Source organism: Osmia bicornis, chromosome 11, assembly GCF_907164935.1.
Source record: "Osmia bicornis bicornis chromosome 11, iOsmBic2.1, whole genome shotgun sequence".
NCBI classification, from domain to species: Eukaryota; Metazoa; Arthropoda; class Insecta; order Hymenoptera; family Megachilidae; genus Osmia; species Osmia bicornis.
The window spans coordinates 9,632,585-9,653,409 of record NC_060226.1 but is presented as its reverse complement, the minus strand read 5'-3'; the positions used below and the strand labels follow the sequence as shown (position 1 = coordinate 9,653,409).

The 20,825-nt window shown below is 35.3% G+C and overlaps 4 protein-coding genes across 4 annotated transcripts; 3 read left to right on the top strand and 1 right to left on the bottom strand.

The window, feature by feature from the left end:
• The first annotated feature begins 366 nt into the window (after positions 1–366).
• LOC123987636 (cytosolic endo-beta-N-acetylglucosaminidase) lies at positions 367–1,579 on the top strand. Its single transcript, XM_029176813.2, is given in 5 exon segments — positions 367–642; positions 721–1,164; positions 1,242–1,267; positions 1,270–1,414; positions 1,487–1,579. Coding segments are annotated over 4 exon segments (819 nt in total). The 5' UTR covers positions 367–400; the 3' UTR covers positions 1,377–1,414; positions 1,487–1,579.
• Positions 1,580–1,619: 40 nt separating this feature from the next.
• Positions 1,620–2,579, top strand: LOC123988296. The gene is made up of 4 exons (XM_046287715.1): positions 1,620–1,705; positions 1,776–2,137; positions 2,203–2,287; positions 2,473–2,579. Exons 2-4 carry the CDS (start codon positions 1,782–1,784, stop codon positions 2,503–2,505), a joined length of 474 nt encoding a protein of 157 aa, XP_046143671.1. The 5' UTR covers positions 1,620–1,705; positions 1,776–1,781; the 3' UTR covers positions 2,506–2,579.
• Positions 2,580–8,745: 6,166 nt separating this feature from the next.
• Positions 8,746–14,845, top strand: LOC114871197. The gene is made up of 6 exons (XM_029176815.2): positions 8,746–9,123; positions 10,360–10,961; positions 11,905–12,191; positions 12,855–13,145; positions 13,933–14,076; positions 14,231–14,845. The coding sequence occupies exons 2-6, from the start codon at positions 10,682–10,684 to the stop codon at positions 14,489–14,491; spliced, it is 1,263 nt and encodes a 420-aa protein (XP_029032648.1). The 5' UTR covers positions 8,746–9,123; positions 10,360–10,681; the 3' UTR covers positions 14,492–14,845.
• A 740-nt stretch (positions 14,846–15,585) lies between these two features.
• Positions 15,586–20,423, bottom strand: LOC114871195 (xenotropic and polytropic retrovirus receptor 1 homolog). Its single transcript, XM_029176802.2, has 10 exons — positions 20,006–20,423; positions 19,730–19,821; positions 19,469–19,622; positions 19,149–19,393; positions 18,634–18,895; positions 18,193–18,560; positions 17,770–18,112; positions 17,490–17,659; positions 17,281–17,414; positions 15,586–17,190 (listed from the first exon to the last, which is right to left on the bottom strand). Exons 2-10 carry the CDS (start codon positions 19,796–19,798, stop codon positions 16,929–16,931), a joined length of 2,007 nt encoding a protein of 668 aa, XP_029032635.1. The 5' UTR covers positions 19,799–19,821; positions 20,006–20,423; the 3' UTR covers positions 15,586–16,928.
• Positions 20,424–20,825: the final 402 nt, after the last annotated feature.

Sequence of the window (20,825 nt, the reverse complement as noted above, 5' to 3'; positions counted from 1 at the left end):
GTTTCTCTTATTCTTGCATATTTTAGGCTGAGAAGGAAATTTAATCCTCAAAGTATATAGTATCTAAGAATTATGTGAAATAGTCCAGCAATTAATTTTTATCTTATCAAATGAGAATCCCACTCAGTATCTACGATAATACAATCTGGAACTACCTTGACACTGTTATTGTATTATCCGTATCAACAGCTGGCGGATAATGTTGATAAATTTTAATGTAATAATGATACGGAAGTTCCGTTTGTAACTAATGTTGCCAGTTATCATAAATATCTTATGCATTAGAATCGTACCAATTCTTCCGGTGAAGTAAAGGAAACGGGTAACCATTATGCACAGAAATGATTTATTTGAAAATTATTTCAGAGCTATCTGTTGAACAGTGCAAATCAGGGGAGCCATGGAAGTCGTGGAAATGAAAGTTATGGAAGCAAAACCATTCGCTAACTTGAAAGAGCTCTATGATAATTTGGGTAACTTGAAACGATGGCCACGAATCAAGGAACTGAGAGAATCAACTGATTACGTCTATCAAGGCTCCGAAATAAGTGGTCAAACGTTACATCTGACAAAAGTGGACAGACTGGAACAACCAAGAACTTTACTGTGTCATGATATGAAAGGTGGTTACCTCGAAGACAGGTAACGTTTATTAGAATTATTATCTATAAAATTTAATGTACATATATTATTTTGTGTGTCATAGAATATCTTTTTCAGATTTATAGATGGGTCGAATTCTTACAATTCTTATTTATTTTATCACTGGAGCGTTATAGATACGTTTGTATACTTTAGTCATTATTTTATAACTATACCACCATTTGGATGGATTAATGCAGCACACGAGCACGGTGTCAGAGTTCTTGGTACTGTGATTACCGAAAGAGAAGGTATTTGGGATGTAATACTTGAGTCACAAGAGGAAGCAAGAAAGTTTGCAGACGCTCTCGTTCTCGTTGCAAGGTTTTATAAGTTTGATGGCTGGTTGTTGAATGTTGAAAATGCAATTAAAAAAGAACAGATTAATAATCTTATTTATTTCGTGAAATACCTAACAGAAAATATTCATGATGCTGTGAGAGATTCTGAAATTATTTGGTATGACAGTGTAACCAATGAAGGAAAATTAAGCTGGCAGAATGAACTTAACGATCAAAATATGTAAGATACATTCGCAATCAATATCGTTAAAAATTTCATATTATTTTTTGTTTTATAATATGCGTTTAACACTTTAGCGAATTCTTCTCAAATTGTGACGGCATTATCTGAATTACAATTGGACCACGTCTAAGTTGCAAAACAGTTACACACTTGCAAAGAATCATAAGAGGAGTGTGAAAAATATTATGTGGGTTTGGATGTTGGGGTAGAGGCTGCCCTGGTGGTGGAGGTTTTAAACTCGGCATATGTAACTATAATAGTTTACTTTTGGATATTTTTTAAAACAATTTAGCACTGACAGTGGTATTATAAATTACAGGCTTTAGAAAAGATACGACAAGAGGGACTTTCGGTTGCCATTTTTGGCCAAGGTTGGACTCACGAATTTTTTGGACCCAAAACATTTTTAGAATTAGAAAATTTATTTTGGGCACAATTATTTCCTTATTTGTACGTCCATGTACCCATTTACGAGGATGAAGTATTTAAATCGTCGTTCTGTCATGGAAGAGGAAGCTCGTATTATCGTTGCGGTGAGGTAAGTATAATAATTATAATCAAATATGTTTTCTAAGTAATAGCTCAATTTTAATGTAAAAATTTCACAGATACAAATGAACCTGCGTCTCGTAGAAGACAAATTAAATACATTAGAAGAAAAACCGTTCTATAACTTGTCTCTACAAAAGCCTCAGATTTCTGTACCTATGCCGAATTTGAAATTCACACTATTTCCTCAACCTGAGGAACCAAAAAGTGAAGATGATAGAAACGAATGTACAACGAAGAAATCTGTAGAATACATATACGAAACGAAAAATAATATTATCCGAATATTTGAGAAGAACGTAGACATCCAAACTAAAACACCTGTACCAGATATAAATTCCTTTGAATTTTGTAATGAATTTTCTTTTGAGGGAGGTGGTTGCCTAAAGTTAATTACAAATAATTCTGGATTGTATCACAGGTGAGAACCATGTATCCTATAACAGATATTTTTCTATATATTAATGATTAATCTTCTTTCGAAAGATTATTTTTGGTCCACGTCGAATTTGAACAAGATATCGAAGCAACAATCGTATATAAAGAAATGGAATCATCACCAGGAAGTAGGGTTCGTACCAACCGATACTAGTTTTGGGAAACGATACTGGCTTAAGATCTATTATATGTTATAAATCGGAGAACCTAAACTCTAGTTGGAAAAAATGGCGAGTGTAAAAGATATAAAAGATATGGTTTGTTCAAAAGTATGTTTCTTTATATTTTTCTATAACAACATTTTCTTTCTGTAAACAGTATCTATCATACAAAGATGAGGACGGTAAATGAGATTGGTGTATCCTTCGCATGGAAGAACGTCTGCTACCTGGGAGAAATTATTCTGGAGGAAAAACAACGCCGTTTGAACGGTAAGTGAATTCAGCATGGTTTACTACTTGTACTGTCGCTCGCATTCCATGCATTGAAAAAGTGCGCGTACAGGTGGATTGCATGATAATAATAGCATATCTTTAGACCAGGTTCCCAAACGTAGACAAAAAAGAACAGTTTCTCAGCGAAGCGATTACATATTCTCAATTACATGTTCTTTTCCACGATCGATTGAGAACCACTTTAGTGAAAGGAATACCGATGTTTCACGATAGAACACCTATCTAACGTAACTTATCGCTCGATATTTCACAGGTTGGAATCACAAGTACACGATAAAGCCATTTCTCATCGGTTAGAGCCCCCGTATCATTAGCTGAAGAACGTGCAGTCAGTCCTTTTTATTTTTCGGCATTCACCTCTATACTTGAGTCTCACCTGTGTAATATAGAACTCACTTGACTCGAAACTCGTTATTTCTCACGATACAAGGGTGTCAGCATTCCGTAGCAGTAATTTGTTTGATGGAAGAACGAAAAATACATGTAGCCAGTCTTGCATGGAAACCGTGCAAAGGAGGTCGGGGCATCATAACTTGGATGACTTTTTTTTTTTTCTTTTTCACCGATCGATATAGCATTTTATACCGTGTACGCGTGATTTTAATTACTCCACAGGTGTAGACTCGAGTAGTAGTATCGTGAAGGAGTAACCGAAATTACGTTCACGCGTGTCGCAATCTTATGGACTATTTGTAACCGAAGTATACGATCGGCTCATTGATATTCTTGCGGTTATCGGGTCAAATTTTTCTGCCGTTCTACCTGCCGTTACACTTTGCATCATAACGCTTCTTTTCTTTTTTTTCTCTCCTTACCTTCTCGACATCGTTTCAGCCGTCAGCAACACGCTGCTGCCTTTGCGCGCGCGTTACTTGACCGCTTTTAATTTACATGTAACCTTTTCAAGCGCATTGTTCTGTTACTTTTCGCCTTGCACGCGTGTCGTGCAACACTCTTACATGATTTAACGAAGAAGCTTTTTAAAACCGCTATTCCATGTATGATTTTTAAACGAAAGGGTTAAGGGTTAAGGGTTTAAAATTGTGCCTCTCCTAATGCCTCTCTTTATTATCTATTAAATATTCTCCATCGTTCAATGTTACAATCCTGGATAGTTAACTAACGATAAGCATAAAGAGCTGTTTCTCGAATGATTTCACCGAATCGAAGCGAGGATCACAGCTCGATGACCAGGCACGTTTTACTTTCGCGGCAAGACGAGTGTGTTTATTTTATAGAGGAAACAGCATAGAATGCATAAGACGAAGGAGACGTTGTCCCGTTGAAAATGTTTCCTTGGTCGAGGCACGAGCCGCTTGCTCCTTCTCTTTTCTACCTCGAATCTTCTCTCCTCTCTTCGTGTCTCGTAAAACGACTAGATCGCCTTGGTCGAGCAGGAAAACACTCTGATCTCATCTTGTAAATATGAACATTCCTCTCTTATTGCCTCCTGGACAAGCAGTCCCGTGAAATGCCGAAGATTTTATGGAAATGGCACGACTTCTCCTCGAAACGTTCCCGAGATCAACGATCTATTACATCGTTTTCTAATATACTCCTTGTGTCACACTTTTATACTTGTCTCATCAGATTATTTTAAAACTCTATTACAGCAAACTATAAAAATTTTGTTAACAGCTTCTCCATTCTAATTCGGTATCTGAATCGTTGTTAATACGGCTGTTGCATCTCTGGAAAGCGAAGCGATAATTATTGTGCGATACGATCCGGCTACCCGAGGAAGATACTCATTATTTTTCATTCCAAATCATCTATTATATTATTATTATTATGTGTGACTGACTTGATTTTAAATATTAGAATTTCAGTTTTCAGTTACACACCGTATAGGTGCATGGTATTTGCTATTTGACCCCGAAAGATGATGCTTTAAGAGAGAAAGTTTCATATTGCCTAAGGAAGTATAGTCTGTCATCCTTTAGGATGTCATCTGAGACATTGTGCATCTTTGCCGTGTACTGCAATTTCCATAATAAAGGGCTCGAAATACGTGAAAGTTAAAATAGCGTTTGGTTTTAGTATGTACATACATACATGGAAAGTTGCATCTCTGGGTCAATAAGGCCCGTGGGGAAAATTTGAAATCTGATATTTCTTATTCTTCCTGTCCCTGGCTCTCTCCGTCCAATCTATAGTTTGCAATATTTTGTCAATGTACAAAATCCTAATACGTTCTATTCTAAATTCATTGAATTGCGACATTTCGATTGCATGATTTTCTGATTGCAATTGTTCGTTACGCCTCCGATGTGTATAAAAACGTTTCGTCTTCGATTTAATTAAATTGTCCTATTGCAAAACGAGAGGTATTCGCATTCTCACGTGCATCGCAATGTCCACTGGATGCCCACGGTTCGCATTATTAAAGTAAGTGGATCTCTGATCTCTGTGTCCGGGTGTTTTCACTCTGTACAACAACTATATTTCGCAATCGAGCTTTCATTGTGTTGCAACCGGATAGTCATTTACAAACGAAGATGCGTAGAGTTTTATCGATGCCGATGCAGCAACCGGTGTTATTCATAACATGCAAGGTGGTTGCACTTGAGCCTCCGCATGTTAGCATCGTTTTCTTCCAACTATTGCATACTAATGCCCACTAATTTCTGTATTCCGTCCTCCTCTCTGCCATTTACTTTCAAATTGCTAATGGATTAATGAAATTGTAAGCGTTGGGGAGAAAGTCGTTAACAATTTTATTCGTTTCTATTGTTTTCTTCAAATTCGTAACCCTTTCATTCCGATAATAATTTACCAAAAACTAAGAGGATATTACATATATTTTTTTTCCTAAAAGCATTGCATTCACGAATACGATCACAATAGAGGTGTTATAATTATTATACTTTCAAGATCTACTTACAGTAGGAAAGCAGCAGTGTTAAATAATGAAATTGCGAATATCAGGCCATTCAATGCAGTAATAAGTAATAAGTAAGATGGTACGTGTATACACGGCGAATTAGGGTCAGATAAAGAATCGTAAAGTATAAAATAACGATGAAACTAAATAATGCAGGAATTCGAGACTAATGATTTCCTTTAGCGCTAAGAAACTTCTCTAAAACGAGTAAAATCAAACGTACGCGAAGTGTGCCGGTTACGGAATTAATCTTCTCGTTTTATCTATCTCGTCAAGTCTGTTACGGATATTTTCATTCGTGAATAAGAGAGAAAAAAAAAAAAAATAGACCATTACTGTTTCGAACAAGGCTACATTGCTTTTCCTCTTTCCGCTCCAATGATATCGCATTTTATCACGCCTTATCGCGCCGAACCTATTCAGAATTCAACGTTTCGTTCGGTTACGTTTTTAGATTAATCCATTTACGTGATATTTATTTTTCATTCATCCGTCGCAAAGTTCGTTTAAAAAGACGATGAAAAATTAGATATTTGCATTTGGAAAAATGATCGACTTTCTAATCTCTTCAACATTTTCCTATACATATGTATGTACATATTTGAATCTACAAATGCAGGTCGTTTATTGTAGAATAACAAATAGTTATTTGAGTATCGTAGATGATATTGTCAATTGTAGAAAAAGTATAAATTTGATAGGAACGAATTTGATTTCACCGAGACATTGAATAAAATGAATAATGTCTCACAATCAGAGACATTTTGTCGCGTAAAGTGATAAAGGAAATTGACGATTCCAGATGATTCTAATTCTAAGAAAGTCGAAAGCAGGCTGTTGAACTAGCGAGTCGAGAACGAAAGTAAAAGTAAAGCGGAGTCAATTTACTTTTAACGTGTAACAGTGTCGGTCCATTACACTTGCAGCGGATAATATCTGACTATAATCAGAGATCAATTTCGTTCCTTTCGATCAGCTTCGGATCAGCTCGGTGTCGATAACCCTTCGATTTTCTTACTTTATCCTCGGCAAGTTGGAAAAGCTAGCAGGACGAGAAGGAAAAATGTGAAAAATTAAAATCCATTTTCCTCTTGAAAGGGGACCGATTTTTATCTTGGACGAGATAATTACTTGATCGCCTCGGTGTTTCGTATGCCAGCCATTATGTTAATTAAAATTTTGCAAGCGTGCATAATTGCACCGGAACTCGATGGTGTTGTTGCACGTTTCGCGGTTTGTCTTACAGAAATTCACGTTAATTCCGCTAACGTTTTACGACTTCCGCGTGGAATCACATTAACCCGTGTGGATCCTCTCGAGATCATTAGGAGATTATGATAGGATCGCGATAGATGATCGTTGGGGGTTAAAATCTGACCAGTTTCATTAACGATGCATTCGTTTACTAAACAGCTGAATTGTGAATCGATTACGAGGACACTGGTGAAAGTTGTGCATTTCGTGCAACTTGTGCAAAAGTTGGCCACTTTTTGCGAATTCATCTTAGCTGGATACCGAGGAAAGTTAGAAAACGTATGTATACGTATGTACATCGTGGGAAATCAGGGAGACGGTCACGTATAGAAATCGCAATAGAATTCTGTAAGTAGCTGGCAGTCTGTACCTTGCCGGAGAAACAATCTGCACGGATACAATAACCTGACCTTTTCCATCGGCATTGCATTCCTTTTAGAGGCCTGCACAACATAAGTTTCAAGTATCCTACTTTAACCCTTTCAACGTGTCATTGTGTTTCTCGTACTAATTTCAACCTTTGGAAATAAAAGGAAGCAACGGTTGTTTCTAGCCCTTTTTTTTATCAGTAAGAAGATGGATTACTTATTGGTCGTTTGGCTTTTCCTTGAGGTAGCTTTAGAAAGGCCGAAGAAACCTCTGGAAGGCCATGTACGAATACTTTGCTCTTGCTTCCATCGCAACCTGACGTACTATTTGCCAAAGTTATTCCAACAATTTCTTATTTTTCATAATGCTAGTTAGAATTATGATCCCCCGACCGATGATATCGCGATTGCAATTAACAGCCTAGCTGTTAACTGTGATCAACGCACGGTATATTCTATCATCGTTACTTGGTTGCTTTCGAAGAATTTCAAAGCACTGTGAAACAATCCGAACTTTCTTTATAATATAAAATAAAAGAGATTAATTGAATTTTATACGATACTTCCTGTTTACTTTTCGCTATTATTTTTTTTGAAAAATGATCCACCGAAGAGATAGTCGAGCAGGTATCGTTGTAGGAAGTGAAACGTATAATTAGGAAGATGGTTTTGATTAAATTGAATACAATTTTGTTATGAGAAAATTTATACGTAATATTTATTTCTTGATCTTTCTTTACATTATTATTAATTTTTATAAGAAATTATTCGTATCAATTAAATATAAAAACTTAATAATACATTGATTTATGTTTCTGTTTAGAAGTTACAGATTCGATACGATTTGATACGATAGAAATAAATAAATAGAAGTAACATAATCTGTGCGCATTATCGTTCATTTGAATGGTCAATAAGAGCCTTGTAAAGCATGGTTCTTTGTGTTTCCGTATAACGCGCTCGTCTTACGGTATTTTGATTATACATATAGATGCTCGCTTATGGGTTCGCTTATGGGTTCGCTTATGCACCATTGCGATCCTTATGCACACGAATGCACACGGGAACGTTGATTCCGAGTGCACGTGCGATTTAGAGTTCACCGTACTCTTATTCGAGGGAGTCCGAAGGGTGAGAAAATACCAGGATCGCCCTTAAACGTGATTGACCAATCAAAAATCAATTTCTCCGACTGATAGAAATAGCAGATACGCGATAGCAGATTCTTCCTTACGATATCTACCGTTCACATTTCCCTTAAGCGTCCACATTCGCTTAAATAACTTTTATTCATTTTAATACTTCCACTTTGATTAATTACCCTTGGAACATATCAAAAAATATGAAACTATTTTATTAAAATGTCTCGTGATACTTTTCGAAATTATAATCATTAGAAGCTTATGAGTTATTATTTTGCATAAATAGATTGATGAGTAGTGAAAGTAAAGTGAAATTTTACTTTTCATCAGTTTGTATCAACAAAATTGATCTTCTCATGATATGTCCTTTCTATATTAATTTTGGTAGCCTTGATTCGTTTCTCGTTAGCTTATAGGTGGCATGAATAATTTTCGGTGTTGAAGGGAAGGGAAGGTTAATCAAGCATTCGACGTAATTTTTTAATCAGGATAAACGAGGATAAATCTATCGTAGCTCCTTCTCGGCAATGATAGAATGGAAAGAGAGTAGGGGCTATTCGGCTGATGGAAAGAAAGAGAGACGGAGAAAGGCCCTGAGGAGAGTAGTCGCAACCTGTACCGCTCGGAAGACTTCAGTCACTGATCGGGTGTACGAACAGCCGGTCGTACCTGAACTTACAGAATTCTCGAGAAACGAAATTTCTCTTTTCCTATTTTTCTTTTTCTTTTTCTTTCTCTTTGTTTAACCGTGTTTCGATCAACCACGTAACACAGTGAGTGACATTCCATCGGTGAAGTGCTCGTTTGGTAGAAGTTAGCTATGTGATAATCACACGGAAGCACGGAAGAATAGTTGACCTGCTGAGGTATGTTTATTCGCGATCCTTCCACGCTCTCCGCTACAAATTCCTTTACCTATCCTCAAACTCTTTCAACGAAGTATACCATAATTACCTTAGATTATATTATAGATTTTTTAGAAAATATAAATTTACGAAAATTGAACTTACAAACGAGCGGCTCTGGAGGCCGCTTTACTTTTCACTCCGGTCCTACCCCTACTGAGTGTTTAGTACTACTCTTTATAAAAGAGTACCGCTGCTCGTTTGTTCGCGGTAATTCATCGCCTTTTATATTCTTTTTCAACCTGCACAGAGATTCTTTTCCGGTCAGAAATTTACCGTACACGCTAGATTCATCTACCGTGAAAATCTGCGAAGCTTGTTAGGCTTCACGATCATATTTCTAGATGATTTTAACGCGTTACACGCCGCGAGAAATGTTTATAAAAGCAGACTGAAGAATTGAATCGTAATGCTTAACCCAGATACGCTTATCATCCTTGATGATTGTAAGATAAGTTTAATTAACACGTTCCAATTAGATTCCAAGTAGAAGAGGGACATACATATCGATTTGATGACATAAAAGTGTTTCAGAAATGCGCTTGTGGTATATCAATTTCAAGCTGAAAATTCAATGATAATCATTCGTTAATAGTCTTGATAGAAAATGGCTGGTTGCCAATTGTAGCAGTTGCATGTCAAACGATTTTGAAACATAGAAAGTATGACATGATTTGATGACATAAACGTGACACTTGGGGCATATTGTCGAGCTGTTAGATGATTGATTCATCGTTTATTCTAATGAAGAATAATTAAGAATATTAAGCTTTAATTTGTCAGTTCAATCACTTATTAAATTAATTCAATTCAATTCAATTTTTCTCGATTATAATTCAACATCTTGCTTTAATTTCCATACTATGATATTCTCGTATATCAGTTCTAATCACTTGGCTGCATAATTCTGACTACATAGTTTGTAAAAATTTTGTGGTTCACGATGTGCAGCGACCTTGAAGTAACACGAACTCGTCCTTGTTTTGCTGACATTCTAGAGACATTCTGAAAGAACGAACTGTACTTTTGTACGATTGAATGTTCGAACAAGATGCGCGTGTCAGCACGATTCTTTTTACCGTAACACGACTTTCTTTTGCCAAAACCTTAACGCGATTATATACTGCTAAATCATTTTAATTACGACCCATCGATAAGCGCGGGACAAACGTTAACGCAATTATTTCTCCTTTACAGATTATTATTCAGAAGAAGTCGCTCAAAACTAATCTTAAATCTTCCATAGAAATCATCCACTAATTTTAATAAACTGAAACCTTTGATACATAAGTGCGTCGTATAATCGATAAAAGGAATAGCAGACTGGAAAAAGTGTAGAGATTATCGGTAAATTTTGAAGTAAAAGCTTCGCAGTGGCTTAGAAGATTAATGAAACAGAAGAGGATCGCGTTCAAGTAACATTCATGATATATTTACAAAACGTCGTTGGATCGAGAAGGAAGAGGTGTATACGAGAGTGTGATGTATGAAAACGTAATAGATCATTGAATAAAGAAGCATGGAGACTGCTACGATTACTCTCGACTCGACGGTCAGAAGTCAGGATTCGAGTAATTCGAAGAACTCGAAGGATTCGACCGCGTCCGATTCGAAACCGGAGAGTTGCCTGGAATCGAAACACTCGAAGGAGATTCTGATAAGTGAGAAACAACAACGACAACAACAGCACCAACCGCACACGCAGCAACAGTACGAGGATCGAGAGAAACTTAGGGCTTCAGAGGCGAAAGATGAGCTGAACATTCTTATGTTCACCTCCTGCGGGCAATTGCTACTTGGTAAGCCTTTCATTTCATCATTTCATCATTTCATAGCGTGAAACTATTATAAAATAAATGTTACTCTACTATGAAACACTGATAATACATATACACAAATTACCTAAAGGTATTGAATCGTTTCATTGAAAAAGCAGAAGATAAATTATTCAATTGATTTGACCTTTAGGTAAATGTCATTTTATTATCTGTTATTTCTACACGACATATGAATGAAAATAAATTTACGATAGTTGAAACTTGTTGCGAAATTGGTCATCTGTTGGTAGCGAACACGGAAACCTGTTTGGTCAGAGTTAATCCAATTAATATCATCACATTTCACGATAAACATGTTTGTCATGCGATGGAGTTCAAAGTGAAAAAAAAGAAGAAAATTTCAGTTTAATTCAAAGCATGTTTTTTTGGATAATGATTATTTAAATTAAATTCATTCTTCCTTGTTCTTACAAGGACTGTCCCTGAAATGGTATCTTCGGATCTTAATGATCTTTTGCATAATGATAATCTGCTTCCTTAAGAAATCACAATTTTTCTCAAATTTCTGTTAACTTCAATAAGTATCCTACCAATGGTTCATTCCAGCGCTAACTGGTTTCTACTTTCACATAGTACTTTGATTGTCGTAGATTTCTGTAAATGAAGAATCAGTGAATTTCCATGCCATGACCACCGAGCAGATATTTCTCTAAAGTGGCGAGAAATCAGCGTAAAAGTGAAAACATTGCACTTAGAAAGTTATAGTACTTGTGTAATTCATTCCATGGATTGCAATCCGTAAAGAATCACCCTGGCATGGCAAATAGAAAGAAAAATTATTTAGAAAAAAATTCAGTTCGAAATTTCTCAAGCTATGAAAGAAGGTTAATTTCCACAAGATGATGGTACTATAGTAATCAGAGGTGTTTTTTTTTTTTTCTTTTTCTTTTTTTTCTGTTTGCAGGTATAGTTCTTATAGTATTTGGTATCCTGGTGTTGGTACACGGCGCCTCGTTGGGAGGTACCGGTGCAGGACTATGGGCAGGCATGGGTGCCCTTGTCGCGGGAGCGTTGGGTGTCGTCGCTACGCTGGCGACGTCGTCGAGCAAAAGGAATTCCAGCTTTTCGACGGCTCACCTTGCGGCCAGTCTGATCGCCCTTGCCCTTTCGAACATGGCCACGATCACAGCCTTGACCGCCATCGTTAGGGACTCGCAGAGGACACCGGAAGTGACCTTGCTCACTGTTCCGGTACTTACTCATTGTTCCGTACTTTCACCCTCTTCTTTATCGATATTCGAATCTCGATGCAACCAACAGTTATTTGCCAACACTTTCTTTTTTATTTCATACCTTTTCAGTAGTGAAATTTATTATGCGATATAAATATTAAGTATCGAGATTGCGATATGTATTAGAAATCCGTCGAATACTCGATGGAATTTATATTAATTTTTTTTTTAAGTAATTTTACATACGATGTTGTACATCATTATAACTCTTCTTATTTTTTTGAGAAATGTACAAAGCGTTCACCGATGGCTCCCATGCCAGTGAAAAAGTCGTTAATCGCGATACATACTCCAATTAGTCGGTGACAATGTTGGCCCCGTTTCGTTTTTTCGTACCTCTGTTCCCGTCTGCTGGTCGCGCATTGGTGAGTTCCACAGGAGGACTGGCCAAAAGAGGGCCGATAAAACCGTTTAACCAACAGAGAAAGTTTCCGATACCAAAACTCGGTCAGGGCAGATTTCAAAGTAAATTTCACGCGTTATCTTGCTCCTGAACTCTAATGTAATCAGCTTCCTTGATCGCTGATTCTATATGACTTTGTAGTATGTGATAACAGATTGTACCTAGGTACTATCTAATCGCTTAACACGTAAAAATAACCTAAGGCAACTATTGTTACAGGGTGAAGATGAAGACGTAGATCGAGAGAGTGACTGGGGAGGTCTACTGGCTAGCATCGGGCTACTGGTGACCAGCGTCGCTGAACTGTTAGTTTCTGGCTACAGCTGTCTGACCTTGACCCCGAAATTATGCGGGTGTCTTAGGACGAGCAACGGCGAAGATGGAAACGTCGACGGTCGACTGAAGACCCGCAACATGGTGCATCAATGGGTCACGGCTCAAAGCCACGTGCCAAAGAGCCAGCCAATTTACGTGGTGCAGCCGATGCTACCGATGCACCCGATCATTCAGGTGAGACGAAATCCTCTCACACAACCCTTCCCTTGACTGCTGCCACGCTCGACCTCTGGCAAAAGGAGGTAGGGATAGGTCAGTGACACGCGAGCTAGAAAGTTCAGACGGCGGGCATCAAGAGAAACTCTCGTCGAATGGCTGCTCCAGGCGATTTCTGTGCCTACATTTCGGAGATGCACGAGCTCTCGGCTGTGCAGGTGTTTCTGGGTCACCAGGATAAGCTCCGCTGGGCCTATATGTACGCTCGATTTCCTCCTAACCCTCGGACCAGCGGATCGTACTGATAGCATAATGTTTTCTAATTATGTAGCTACAAATTCAAGTCGTTCCAAGAAAGCTACAATGTAGTTTCTTCTTCTATTCAAACCCGATTCTAAAAGGCACAATTCATGAATTCAATTTGTGACTCATAATAAGGTAATAGAAAACAAAATAGCACCGTTAAGCGTAAAAACGCGACTAATACAGACATTTTCTTGCGGTCCTCGCGATGCTTCACGAAGAAACTTAAAATGCCAAATGGTCTTCCCGGTAAATAACGGTTCGTTTTGCCATATGGTGCCATAAGTTTACTCAGCTCGTTACATAGTGTATGTACATTAGCTGATAAAGCGTTCACACGCGCCAAAATAAAAAGATTTGTTGAATCGAGTTCTCTTTTATGATCGACAAATATTTTTGAATGCATCAATCGAGAAAGATGATGCTTGAACAAATATTTTTGAACACGTCAACTGAAAAGAATGATGTTTAAACGGCAATAATATATGTTTATTTGTTGCAGGCACCTTACGCAATGCCCGGTGCTCCTGCTAAGTTTCCTGGAGGATTCATGCCTGCTGGACCCATGCCAATAACTGCTCCCCCTTATGGTGCTGTTCCTGTGCTTCCACACATGGCATACGGTGGACGTCCTCCATCACAAATGGTAAACTTCTTATTTTCGACTCAACACTTTTATACGACTATGAGATATTCGTCAAAGACCTACGGTATTTCATTCAAACTGTTATTTAAATCATTTACAGAGTGATTATTTTATACCATGTTCGATGAAATGTGATAATAATATTTGAATGCAGATTCGACCAAAGCACAGGCGCCATCCGAGTGTGGAACACGAAGACACGATAGAAAGAAAGAGACATAATAATGAAGGAAAGGCGGAACATCCAAAGAGAATGTCCTCCATAGGAGAAGACCAAGTAGATTTAGCTCAAACATACACGGGATTAGATAAGAAAATTTCTGAAGAGTTCATTTCGATTGCCATGGATCCTGAAAGAAAGTCAAAAGCTTCCAGTAGTCATGATAGTGATATTGGAGTCTCGAAAACCAGCTAAATATTAGAAATTTCTTTTTTTCTAGGCATATTATGTTACTACTCGGTCTACAGCTGTGTTCTCGCGTACGGCTTCAAATCGAAGGAGAAAAGTTATTTAGTTGTTTAATTGTCAACGCTTCCAGTATTTCATTCAACTTCAACCTGGTTTGTTATTCTTCAAGGCCATTGAATGCTTATCATCTTAAATGTTGAAGGTATGTGTGTTACATTATGATGGGGTGTTCATGGGTATAAATATGTTGCTATAATAATAATAATTTCTAATTATTAAAAGAGTGGCTATGTATTTATGTTTTATAGCAACTGCTATGTACCTTGTAAAAAATATAGAAAATATACCCACTAAAAGAGATATAGGCTATGAAGGGTTTAATGACACATACTTTGATATATTGTTATGTAAGAGTTCCAAAGGAAAAATCATAGTTTTAATACTTGACTTTACGCAATGTTAAACAAAATATAAATCAATTTCTACTGCACTAAAATCTCAAAGCTTGATTCACTACCTAATATAATTGAAAGGATATTCATAATTTTTTAAACTGCCAAAGCTGCTACTTAATTTTCCTTAGTATACACAGGATCCTCTCGCATAGTAAACTTTTAAGATATGTAAAATATGTAGAAAATCAACAGTCGCATTTTATGCTCATTTCAAGTCAATTATATTATTTAAAGATTAATAATAACGGTAACTAATTAGGAAATATTATTTTCTATAACAGTAATATGTATATATTTTACTTCAATCCGTCGGAATTCAACAATTATCGGGATAATCCAAACCATTTAAAAAAATATATATATATGTTTCATTCACGTGAGTGAAACTATTCATAGGTACCGTAAAGTCCTTTCTGTCTTTTACTACATATATGGCCTGTAAAGTATTACACGCGATGCTAACTTTATCTCGCCATTCCATTGTACAGCCATAATTTGAGAGAAAATTAATTCGACACTGACTTTATTCTGTACATATTACGTGCAACATGTATTAATACAAATAAATAAATATTTATAATGAGACCTGTTATTTGGTATAATGATTACTGATAACATATGTCTGACAATGAGATACAATATATACTCGCTTTAATGCTTAATATTTTATTAACGAAATATATACAAGCTGAATTTGTTAAAACTACTTATAATTACGTATAATCACATGTAGTACATATTGCCCATACATATTTCAAGTAAGATATATAATTGGTATGTACATTATATACAAAATACAAAAATATTGAACATTTTGCAATACGAATAATTCTTGTTCATGATAATAGCCATTACTATTTCTATAACAAAGCATATAAAAACACGTGTAAAACTATCACAATTATTGGAATTTAACATTTAATGCATTTATACACATTTAATGTCATAATGAACATTTTTATAATTGATTAAGTAAATTAGTAACATAGTGAATAAAATCAAAGTACTGATACCTAATTATTTTTTCTGCAAATTATAGACTATCTTTTAAAGTGTCTTTTATGCAAAATGTATTTTAAAAAAAATAAGTTGATTAAAATTTATTTATTTATGCTTTTAATGTCAAATGCAGAACATAATTTCATACATCGCTACCATTAACACTTTATATCGACATTTCTTGAACTCTCCAATATTGATTACCTACTTTTGTTTATAAATACTCTATAAAAAATACTACGATGCAGCGTTATTAAGTACTTGGTATCAAATTTAAATACAAGATCTAGTTCATCTTTGAAAAATGTTCCTAAACAAAAGAGAGTACTATATGTATAAACACTGTTTTACATTCACTATGTTCATTAATTCAGATTACTTTATAACTACGTTTCAAGTTAAATGGTATTATCATGAGAATCCCCGTTTCTACAATGTACAATTATATACAATTTCCTATGCCACGTTATATGTTTGGGATTTTCACTTCAGGCATTTCCTATTCAAAATTGAAGACTATAATACTTGACAAGTACACGCGTTATTAACATACAACATTTACTACTTATAGATAAATATCTGTTTTCCTTTAAAAGTGTTTGTTTGTTTGTTAATTTAATGCTAATTACCTGTAAGAATTACAAAAATAATGTAAAAATTGTTCAATATCTAACTTAATATATTCCTTAAAGGTATCTTTTAAACTACATTATTAGCAATAGGTCATGCAATAAGTGCCAGAATACTTTTAAATGGAAGACGCTGTAGCTTAATTACTGTGGCATTAAATTATTAAACTCAATCTAAGGACAACATACAAGGCACTTGTAATAATTTTAAATTAAGTCTTCAATTTTGATAAATTTGAAAACCTAAAATTCGATGCATTTTCATTGTAAGTAGTTAGAAATTCTTAAAAAAGTAATGATGAATTTGTAACAGTATTCCTTGAAATTGGATTTTCCTGCGATAAACCCATTTAAAGGATTTCAACTAGCATTGGATATATCAATATCAATAGTTTCTTCCTTGAGCAATGCTCGCTTGTCCTCTTTGGTGTTAGTTTGTCGTTTACCACCCATTTTACGTTTGCCTCTATTAAGTACACCGTTTTCTTCATCCATCATACGTAAAATCTGTGTTTGATCGGAACTTTCAATCGGCGCTATAGATATATCACGAACAGCACGAAATTTACCACAATTGTTTAAATGTTCGTTTTCTAAACGGAAAAAATTCCAAACAAATCGCCTTAAAATGAACATACATACAATTATATTAGTCAATTGTTAATGAAGTAATAGAATCTAATTGTAAGTAATAAAATAAATGATGAATTACCTAAACACTTCAAGGGGTGCTACTACGGACGTCATTAAGTCGCTGGATACGTAACCGCATTCAACGAGAACAAAACTAGCAATCCATGAAAATCTTAAAATAAAATCTTCAATTATAGCGAAATAATAGAATCCCTGGAAAAAGAAGAAGAAAAAATCAGTTGGAATAAATATTACAAAATACATTGAGTATGTAATAATTTTGCATACCGCTGCTGAATACACAACTTCTTCGCGTAAAAATTTATTTTCACCAGCATTGCTATCTAAAAGACCCCAATCCATCTTTAGATCCCAAGTCAAGGAATATACAGAATTGACGAAACAACTAATCATCCAAAACCACAACCATGGATTCTCCCACCGAGTTTGATATTCCACTGAAATGAACATATTGCATATGTGTATGTATGTATATATATATATATATATATTTTTTTTTTTTTTTTTTTTTTTTTCAACTGTTGGAAAAAGTTATCTATGAACCTACCAGTACGATAGGCGCACATAGTATTAGATATAACAACGAGGAATGTTGTTGCATATTTTCCGGCATTGGCTAAATGTGGGAATGCTTCTTTGGAGTCTCGGTAACGTCGAATGCATTGCGCAAAACGAAACCACGCTGGTAGACAATTAACTATAGGCCTAATTATTAAGGAACCAGTCATACATTGCGTGGTATCGCTTGCTTCCAACCAATTCCCATTAGTAACGTAAAAACATGTCAAGAAATGAAAGTCTAGCAATGCTGTGGCCATGCTGTTCAACTGATCTGCTAACCAGAAATCAGCAAAAGTCACATATGCGAATGGTGATATTAAAACTCGTCCCTGAAGAAAACGACAATAAGAGTATGAACTTTATTTAATGATTCTATTTTTATATCACTATTCGTGATGGTTATACTTACAATAACTTTTAACAACCAAAACCGTGCCTCGTGACGGAACATTTTTAATGGATTTAGTAGAAATGCCAACATGATACAGACTAAAACTAACGGATTTACAAACGGTGGAATGCTTAAACTAGCGCTGTATAAAAAGCTCAATAAACTTAGAGTCCATATCACTCCAAGAACAGCAGCTAATTCCATAAGATGTTGTTCGGATAGATGATTTCGTGGATCCAATTCAAATATAAGTACATGATTTACACCCGATGATCTCCATCCGTAAACATTCACCCCGATAAGGAATAAAAGTTGTACAATAAGTAAAGGTCCGCGATATAATCTAAATGCAATTTTTAAGTTTTCTCCACCATCGTGAAAAATTGCTGAAAATAAAATATACGAAGAAATAAAAGCATCAGAATTAACATTATTAAATATATAAATTCGTATTCTTACCTGAGAGTATCACTGCTACGAACAGGACGATGAAACTACCGGAAAATAAACCAACTTTAAAAGTTGTCCATGGACTCTGATGCTCGCCTAAAGGTGGTACCCGTAAACGTTTCATAGCTCGTTGTCTGTCTCCACCTTCTAAATCGTTTGTTACCGTAGCTTCCGTCTCTTGTATAAGCCTGTCTATGTCTTTTGATGTATAAAAATGTGCTGTTTCTACGCATTCTACCCTCCATTTTGAGCCGGTGTCTACTGACAATAACTGAAATTAAGAATAAAAATAGTATTTAATAACTTGTATTATAGCAGATACAAGTTACTACACTTAAGAGCAGTGCTAGTTTTTTTTTTTTTTACTTGTGCACGATAGGATAAGGAACTTTAAAAGATAAGTGTTAGATCTTTCCTTAATTTTTCAATATTGTTTAAATGAACCTGAAAACCTAGAGAAATACGAAATATTAAGCATGGATTTATGCGAACGTTAATGAACGAAATCTTATCGTTATATATACCTTATCGTGCTTCTTAAGAATTTTCCGAAAACCGGTGTAGTTAAGATTTTGATAGTTTTGTAGAAGTATAAGGGACAAATAGAATTCTGAAAATGCAAGCTTCAATTCCCTCAATTTCCTTGTTGGCAAGTGGGCTTTAACTGTTGCTTTCCCTTTATGTTTTCCTCCACCGTGTTGCAATTCTAATGCAGTTTTCAATTCACTTTGTAGAGCTGCATATTTACGTGTTGCTTCTGCCAACTTTTCTATATAAAACAACAATCATACTTATTGCCATATCGATAGTCAAGTTTGATATAATCCCAACAAAGCTTCCCTACCAGAGTAAAAAGTATTAATTTTCTTTAATTCACGATCGCAAAATGTAAAAAATACTTCATCAAATGAGGCAAAGTGGCGAGATATCACTTCAGGTTCAACACTTTCAACTGAAGGTGCTTCTTCTATAGCAGTGTATAACATTGCCTTCATTTCCTATTAATTCAAATAAAGATTGCTTTAGTAACTATGCTACTGAGAATAGATTAAGCGCATTTCCTTTGCTAAAATTCTTGTTATCTAATTGCACGATATTACTTTACCTCATAGCTAATATATTGTTTACGCCATTCAGGTGTAATATGGGCAGACAAGTGCTCGGCAAACTTCATTTTCTTTTGCTTAATATAAAAACCTGCAATAAAAGAAAATTTTAAACAATTGTATAATATATATACATATGTATTAATGATGATTATATGTTAAAGATAAAACAACGTAATAAATAAAATAAAAGCGACATCGAATTACAATATAAGAATAAATTATAACAAAGAAAAGATAAACAATACTATGAAATATTTCATTTTTTCGCTTACCTTTAACAAATGAAACCAGAAAACAGGTTAAACGCGATGCATATAACGTTTTCAGAACCTTTGTCGGCAACGCTAATTCAATATTTTCTCAATTCGTTTACGTCGCTATAAATATCCAATATCATTTTAAATACAACGTATTATTTTTCATTTTCGATGTGTCTTTCATTATCAAATTTTACGTCGATTTTAACATCGTTACACCTCTTATATGTACACGGTGTACAAATATTGAATAACTATTTATAACAAGTAGTTTTCTCTACTCGTTAATCAGAGCTTTTATAGAGAGACAGATATCTCTTGCTTTTTGTTAAGCCAAATAAGAATGCACACGATTAAATTGCCTAACACACATCGTTTGAAGATCTGTTTGAGTTAGATAAAACACTTGTGTACTATATACATTACATACATATATACTATACATATATGTATAATCTTGTCAGTTCTAGCTTTAAATTTCGAGCACTTTATATTTCAATGCATAATAATCTATGATTTGTCAGCAAAATTAATTTTATTAATCTAAAATGATATTCCTTTGAATAGAAATTCTCTCTTTGTTATAAATATTATTGTTATATTTCATCTGTTCAAACACTACATATATGTATATCAAAGATAATAGGCTAATAAATAATAGTATAAATTCTAGTTCATTGATTCATTGATTCATCGTTTCGAATGACAGTTATTTCTCATTAGCATATGTTTTTCTTTTTGAAAACTTTATCGACCTAATCGTAAGTCAAAGGCTTGACTTGACCTTGTTCTGCCCCCTGTGGCTCGGGGGGATCAGAATACGGCCACGGTAACC

What these genes read in the sequence shown, in the direction of transcription:
- LOC123988296 (XM_046287715.1), top strand. Translation starts at nt 1,782, where the DNA reads ATGAACCTGCGTCTCGTAGAAGACAAATTAAATACATTAGAAGAAAAA. An exon ending in AATTCTGGATTGTATCACAG is followed by an intron (nt 2,138 to 2,202) that starts GTGAGAACCATG and finishes TTCTTTCGAAAG; the next exon opens with ATTATTTTTGGTCCACGTCG. An exon ending in AATCATCACCAGGAAGTAGG is followed by an intron (nt 2,288 to 2,472) that starts GTTCGTACCAAC and finishes TTCTGTAAACAG; the next exon opens with TATCTATCATACAAAGATGA.
- LOC114871197 (XM_029176815.2), top strand. Translation starts at nt 10,682, where the DNA reads ATGGAGACTGCTACGATTACTCTCGACTCGACGGTCAGAAGTCAGGAT. An exon ending in CTGCGGGCAATTGCTACTTG is followed by an intron (nt 10,962 to 11,904) that starts GTAAGCCTTTCA and finishes TTCTGTTTGCAG; the next exon opens with GTATAGTTCTTATAGTATTT. An exon ending in GACGTCCTCCATCACAAATG is followed by an intron (nt 14,077 to 14,230) that starts GTAAACTTCTTA and finishes ATTTGAATGCAG; the next exon opens with ATTCGACCAAAGCACAGGCG.
- LOC114871195 (XM_029176802.2), bottom strand. Translation starts at nt 19,798, where the DNA reads ATGAAGTTTGCCGAGCACTTGTCTGCCCATATTACACCTGAATGGCGT. An exon ending in AACAATATATTAGCTATGAG is followed by an intron (nt 19,623 to 19,729) that starts GTAAAGTAATAT and finishes TTGAATTAATAG; the next exon opens with GAAATGAAGGCAATGTTATA. An exon ending in AATTAATACTTTTTACTCTG is followed by an intron (nt 19,394 to 19,468) that starts GTAGGGAAGCTT and finishes TGTTTTATATAG; the next exon opens with AAAAGTTGGCAGAAGCAACA.